Source organism: Indicator indicator, chromosome Z, assembly GCF_027791375.1.
Source record: "Indicator indicator isolate 239-I01 chromosome Z, UM_Iind_1.1, whole genome shotgun sequence".
Classification (NCBI taxonomy): Eukaryota; Metazoa; Chordata; class Aves; order Piciformes; family Indicatoridae; genus Indicator; species Indicator indicator.
This window is the reverse complement of record NC_072053.1, coordinates 33,266,385-33,273,758: the sequence shown is the minus strand read 5'-3', so window position 1 is coordinate 33,273,758 and position 7,374 is coordinate 33,266,385. Positions and strand designations below refer to the sequence as shown.

At 39.0% G+C, this 7,374-nt stretch overlaps 1 protein-coding gene across 2 annotated transcripts in view; it reads left to right on the top strand.

Moving 5' to 3' along the window:
- The first annotated feature begins 3,140 nt into the window (after window positions 1-3,140).
- Window positions 3,141-7,374, top strand: part of TENT2 (terminal nucleotidyltransferase 2) — a 34,233-nt gene continuing 29,999 nt past the window's right edge. The window contains exons 1-3 of one of the 2 annotated variants that reach the window (XM_054397251.1): window positions 3,141-3,292; window positions 3,910-4,035; window positions 6,201-6,420. In XM_054397251.1, coding sequence (XP_054253226.1) covers window positions 3,141-3,292; window positions 3,910-4,035; window positions 6,201-6,420 — 498 coding nt within the window. The remainder of the gene's footprint in view (window positions 3,293-3,909; window positions 4,036-6,200; window positions 6,421-7,374) is intronic. The other variant, XM_054397252.1, reaches the window with a different exon arrangement.

Genomic DNA, 7,374 nt, shown 5'->3' with positions numbered 1-7,374 from the left:
TAGTGTGCACCACCGAAGAGCTTGGTCCCCTCCACTTGACACCCACCCCTCAAATATTTACAGACATTAATGAGATCCCCTCTTAGTCTTCTCAAGACAGCCCCAGAGCTCTCAGTCTCTCTTCATAGGGGAGATGCTCAAGTCCCCTAATCATCCTCGTGGCTCTCTATTGGATTCTCTCCAGATCCTAACTTGTTCAAATACTATCTTTCTGACACACTTCTTAACAGTAGTACTACAGAAATAATTAAACTACAATTGGCCAATAACTTTAGAAAGCAAAATATGTTTACTGTCTTGTCTATCTCCAGAACCAGTGCTGAGCATAGCACAGTGATGTATAACCTTTGCCTCTCATTCCATTATCAGCACAGGCCACCAGATGTTCGTCAGTCAAGCCACCTGCGAATCATGACACCCGGGGACAGAGAATAGGCCGTTAAGGCCAGGCTTCCGCTTTCCGCCTTCCCTGCGACGCGATGCTATTGCAGCCACAGCGTATCTCCGTGGCCTGACAGAGCTGCCCAGGAGCGCGGCGGCCGCAAGCCACCACCTCAGAGCTCCAACCCCGCAGCGCGTGGCGCCACCCGCGCCTCTCCGCACCCCAGCTCCTCGGCCCCAGGTCTGCTGGCCGCCGGGTGGTCACGCATTCCGCCAGCCTGGCGGTGAGTTGGCTGCCGTGACCGAAGGCCCGCCAGAAATGGCTAGCCCCACGGCGACCCGGCCCTACAGCCACGCTGCCCCTCCACCACTGGCACCCCGCCGCCCCGCTAGGGGCGCGGAAGCGAGTAAAAGGCGTAAGGCAGGCGGAGCCTCCACTTCCGGCTGGCGTCTCTGCATCCGGGTGAGAGGGCACCGCCCACCTGGAGGAGCCGCGGTTTTCTTGGGCCTCGAGCTGGCGTGAGCCTGCGGTTCGGTTGTTACCTGCGGGACCCGCTCCCCCTGCCCCAGCTGCAGCCTAGCGTGAGTCTGCCGGTGCCGTGTGGGGATTTGCTGTTGCTGTGGGGAGAGGCGTCGGGACCCGAGGGGTCGGGGGCGTCCTCGGCCTCTTGCCAGTGGGCCACCGGGCGCTGAGGTTGGGATATAGCGGGGCTCCCGTCCCTGGGCGCGGCGTGTGCACTTGGCCTCGTCTGCATGGGAGGTGTTCTGGCACTGACTTGCGTGCTTCCCCCCAAAGTAGACGTTTATTTGGAAATAATGCCACTGAGACAAGTGTGCCTGAATTATAACGATAATGAAACTCTTTTTGCAAGGCCTGGCAGTTTCTGCCAAAATAATCTTTACCGAAAGTCACAATAAATGCCGTCCCAGCTACTGTGAGATAGTGTTATTATACCGTTTTGGTTTGGGAAGGTGGCACCTTTCTTACAACTTCTCCTTACGGTATTTACAACTTCAAAGACTAAATGCAGTCTTGCAACTGAGTCTTGAATTCAGATGCACGATTCCGTTACTGATAAAGTACATCCGTAAATTGCTAAAGTATACTACACGTGTTGCTGCTCCTGCCTGGGCTGCTTAATGATGAGCGAGGTCTGCTAACAGTTGTTCCACTGTTTGTCCGTATTAGAAATGTAAAAGTTTAGATGGCATGTAATCATTCATATTGCTTGTGTGAGATGACTTCATTGCCATACAGTTCAGTTTTGTTTCTTCAGCAGAACTGAAAATAAGCATCCCTAAAATAACTTTAAACACGTAGTAGTTCTCTTTCCTGCCTCAAAATAACCCCCCCCAACCCTAGCAGCAAACAAGTAGATAAAAAACTGTGAAGGCGTTCATCTTGACAGCTTTTTTGTTGGATCTAGAAAAGCACTCTCCATGTAGGTAGTACCAGGTTTTCAGTGGTGTGGGTTGTCATCACAGGAGGTAAAGAACGAGGGCAAACCTAAGAAAATAAACTCCTTGGGATTAATTTGCCTGTGTTCCATGATAGTGATGCTTGTAGCAACTATCAGAGCTGTCTGATGTTAAAAGATGACAACCGTTCATAGTGTGAGGATAAAGAGGACTTCAGCTCTGATAAGTGTGATTTTACTACAGTAAAGTTAGCAATAACTGATCTATTGAAGTATATGATAGAATGCCTCCTAATGTAAGTGTTACATTATGTTACTTATATTACTTATATATGTTTAGTTTGATTATTGAGAGAACCTAGAAGTGTTACTTTAATTTTATTCCAAACTTATCCTGCTCTGTGGTGGTAGGATTTCCATGCTCAGGCATACACCTGTTAGCACTTTTTCCATTTGTGTTACTTTAGGATTGGATTGATAAAATGTTTTTTATGTAATAGGGAAATAATGCCTTTGCTTTTATGACTTCTAAATATCCAAGTTAAAATTTGTTTGAAAAAACTTGTTTTGCAAAATAGATGCAATGCACTGTTTAGCCTGTTGTAGAAGCAAAGATTTTAATTTTCATTCAAGCTTCCTGCTAATGTGTAATACATGTAGTGATGGAAGATCAAAGGGCAGTCAGTTGTGCCAGATACAATTTCAAATTGAAAAAATAGTAAGCTGGAATTTCTCTATGAGAAAATCCATTCAGTAGGCACAAACGTAAAATGAAACTGTAGGTAAGATATTCTTAAAGCATGAGTAGATAACTTTGCAATTACTGTTGTGATTTGGCTGCTTGTTTGCATGTCATGTCCTGAAAAAAAATTTACTTTGATTTCATGATTGGCTGCATTTTCATATTCTTGTGATATAGCAAATTGTTTATTCCCCTATATTGTGAACCTCATTGTGGAACATTGGAAACAAGGAGCATATTTCTTTGTAATATGCTACTTTCCCTTGAGGTGAAAACACTTGTGTCTTATGTCATGTAATTTTTCTGGTATTAAACATAAAGTGGAGGTAAGCAAATGAAAATTCATTTTAAAACATAAATAGCTCAGTAATTGTGAAACTTGAGTGTTTTTATTTAGTGTCATACTGTGAAAAGAGGTGAAATGAGGACAGTATCAAAATTCTTTTGACCAGTTTCTGGAAGTATATTCTAGGTTATTTAAATTTTCAAACCAAGAGTTTAAAAGGTAGCTGGAATTTCTTACTGCCTAATTTTGACTTTTTAAATTTTTTCTTTAATACAGGTGAAAGGTTACATGCTTGCTTCACATGGAAAGGAGCATGTTCCGAAACCCCTCCAGCTTGGGTTGTTTGCCCTTACCACCAAACCAGCAACAACAGAACAAAGTCTTCAGTAATGTTCCTCTAAATATGCCATCTGTTCTCTCTCAACAGCAAATTATTAGTGTTCAGCTTAGTTTTCAGAGTGCAGTGTAAGTATGGTGATATTTGATAGCGGGGATTATCTTGAAAAAGAGCATAAATGGTCTTCTGAGAGGAGTGTTTCTGTTCATGGAGGATGTTTTCCACTAATATTAAACTGCATTAACTTTAATAAAAAGACAGGAAGGTGTCATGTATAAAGCAGCTGTATCATTCCTGTTGTTGACCTGCAAGTTTTAATAGTCTCCTGCATTGTACATATTATGCCCAAGCTGTCACTGCACTGATTAGAGTTAGTAATCTGGAGCTCAATTTTAAAGATTTTCAGTTCTATTTGTTTGCTGGGGAAAACACGGAGTCGATAAGAAGGGGAAGAAACATTTCTTCTTGGGAATTGGAAGATGTCAAAGTGTTCATTAGGCTTTTAATTTTAACTGTACTTGAAGTTAATTTGTTTGGTAACCTCTTAGATGTATGAAGAATGACTGTCATCTTTTTTTTTAATCAAAAATATGCATTGAAATATATCTTCACTTTGAATAGAAAAAAAAAAAGTATTGTATCTCAGAAAAAATTACAGTATATGCTGTGTTAAATATTCAGTTAAAAATTGCTAATCCATAAAAAGCATCTTAGTTTTCATAGGAATAACAATTAGGTACTGTAGTCTTTCCAGGTGTCCTTTGAGTAGGAACCCTGCAATTGTGCCACCTGTTACACCACAGCCAATGACTTACAGAAATGGAAGCTCAGTATGTATATCTGAAGCCCGCATCACATTACAAAGAAGAAAGTAAGTTCTTCAATCATGTGTGATTAATTCTAGTTGTAATGTACCTGTGGTGAATCTTGACTAATACAAAGTTCTTGTGCAACTTAAATTTTGTTCGAAATTGCAACACAAAATAACATTTTTGATGAAACAAGGCTATGTTGTAGCTTTTCAAAGCATTCTTGTACCTGCTTTTGAGAATTTTGGAGCTCATCAGCGTTCAGTATTTGTAGTTTCTCTCTTTAAAGAGCTGTAGCTTTACATGACCGTGATTTTTTTTTTTTTTTTTGTGTGTGTGTGTTTTAATTTAATGCTGTAAGAGACTGTAGTCTGTGTGTGCTTGACTGTTGGAGGGTTTGTGTCAGTAAGTGTTCTCTTCCTGTCAGTTTGTCAGGTTAAGAGTAAGACCACCCTAAATGTTTCGGGGGATTGTGATGTTTTTCTGGTGACACTTTGGATTTTTCTTTTGATTTTCCTAATTATGCGATGCTTTTGTTTTCACATACAAAGTGCTAAATTCAAGCACAAGTTCTCTGTGTTTTAAGAGGAATTGTACAGAAACGCAGTTTTCCTACTTTTCGGGAAACTAAACTCAAAATAATATAAATTCCTTTATTACTTTAGTTGTAACAGAAAGGAATTTCAGATGAATATGATTTCATTTTCTTTTAGTATTCTAGAAAAAAATCCTTTTCAGTTCAGAAATAATCAATATGTGTTTGTAATAATTATGTGAATCAGCTCATAGGGAGGAATCTGTCTTCAAAACAATTTTTTGTGTGCTACTTATTTTCAAGATTAAGCAGATGAAAAAATAAGTCCCATTAATACATGAAATTGTTGTAGCTGAGTATATAGTTTTCACATGAACTAAAGAAGTTCCTGATTGCATGCTACATGCATGTTTTCCTCCTCATCAGTCTGGTTGATGGAAAGCTATGCTGTGTTAGGAGATTTGCAGTTAACAAGTTATCTTTTGATCTTGAGTCAGCTCTTACAAGGTATTTTTGCTGAACATGGGTTCATGCAAACTCTTCTCAGACGAAAAAGTATGAAACAGTTGCTTTTAAGACTGTGGGTAGGCAGTGTTAGGAGAACTTTTTTCAGCCTTGAAAACTGAAATGGTGGCTTGAGATCATTTCAGGTTTTATAAAATTTTTAATAATACTGTATATCCATGTCCCCAAACTATTTTGATGCTAGCTTTTCTGACTACAAGAAGTGACTGCAGTTTTATTAATGGTTAATTCATTGATACATATGAACATTTGATTTCATGCTTTTTAATGAAAAAGTAGTCAGTATCCTCACACTGCTTAAATTTGTGCAACACTTGATACGTAAACAAAACATGAAATGTCCTCTCTTAGCGTAAAGAATAAGTGGAGCACAGTATTCAATCAGTGGACAGCTTTCTGTACAACTTTTTCTTAATGAGGAGTTCAGCTGCCAAGAGGCTGTCTGTAAGATCACTATCTCCTCACGTGTTTTAATTGTAACAAATGACTTAACGTGGAGATACAGACTAGTGTTTGAAAATGAAACAATGTCATGTGTAGACTAGTACAATCATCATTTTGATTTGTCAATTAAATAGGGAGTTTTGCCCAAATTACACAATTTACTGTCTGTATAATCTAAGACACAGACAAAGGCTATGTTTTAAACGACTATTGTGATAGTTTTTTTTCTCTCCGCCTCACTACTGAATTGATTTTATTCATTGCTGGATACTCAGAACTCACAAAACTTCATGCTGCACCTTATGTTAACTTATAAGTACCTATATGTAGTCTGTATGCATCTTTCAAAAGAGCCCCCCCAAAAGCAACAAAAACAAACAAAAAAAATTAGTATGTTATCACCAAACTAGTCTGACAGCTTCCTGAGCTGTCCTGCTTAACCAAACTTGCTACTTAGGTTTCAATTGGTTAATACAGACATTCTTCTAAAGTGGTCCCATCAGTTCACCTCAAGGGTATCCACACTTTTCCAGGTTTATCTTACCTGGTGTCTAGGATGGGTATGCATTTTGTTCTGTAGAATACTGGTTTTTAGTGAAGTAGTCACATAATTCAGCATTTGTACCTTGTAAGAACAGTCTTTTAATCAGAGGTTGGGTCTTGCAAACTAGAGGAATTGCTGTGTGTCTCTCTGTTTTAAATAAACACTTTTTTTTTTTTTAGGAGACTAAGTGAAGAAAATACTCTACAGAATGATAAACGGCAGCGTTTGCATACACATTATTATGAAACAACTGTAGATAACCGAGCAGTGCCTTTACAAGAAAAGCATAGATACTCCTTCCCAGAACCAGTTAAATCTCTGTTGTTCTGTGCTCCTCCAGTGCAAGATATTTTGTTCCTGTACCCCAGAGAAACCACCTTCCCTGTGGCCAAAGATAAGGTAGTATCTTTCTGTGCTTGTTCTCTACATTTGCTGCTTTGTACACAGAGCCCAAAGGTGCTATGGGAAACCACAAAAATTTCTTCACAGTTCTTGACAATGTCTGTCAGCTCTATTACTGAGCTGTCAGAAGGAATATAAATGTAGCTCACACTATGATCCTATATAGCCTCCTTGTATATATTTGGGTTTGGAGCAATTTTTTGGGTGTAGGAATCTTGTTTGCTTGTGTTGATTTCTGTCGTAATGTCGGGAAACCTTCTTGACAGCTCCTGGAAGTAGAAATTAGTTACAATCTCTTTGTCGCATGACTGTGGGCAGGAAGTGTCCTGATGAAAAAACCCTCAATGCTCAAGTACTGAGTGAAGCCTGTTCTGAGTGAATATAGTGGTGGACCTGAAAAGACGTCATGTCTCTTTAATTAAAAAAAAAAAGCTTTATGACTTATTAGTCTTGATACTGTATTTTTTTATGCCTGATGAGCATAGTGTACAACCGTGTTATCAAAGAGAAACAGTTACTACCTCCTTCAAACAAAGATCTGACTACTTGTTTAATAGTTTGTGTAGGATAAAAAAAGAAAACTAATTTAAACCAGTTTTAATATTAATTTTTCTCCGTATTATTGGTAGGCAAACTATTCATGTTTAAGTTAGCAGGAGGTATTTCTCCACATTCACTGCTTATTCCCTGAAATTCTGTAGATACTAATCAGGCAGAAATTATTTTCTGTGGATAGACATTTTATAACAGATTGAAGAAATTTAAATTTAAATACTTTGCATAAATTTAGGGGAGTTCAGTATGAATTCAGTATGGTAAATCTCTAGACAATGCATTAGAAATTGTCAGATGATGCTGGATTTGGCTTTTTTATGCATTCTTCTGTTTCATGTAATTGCATCTCTCGCAAGAAAGAATGTTCACTTTTCTGTATCTTTATTTTTTTGTAAA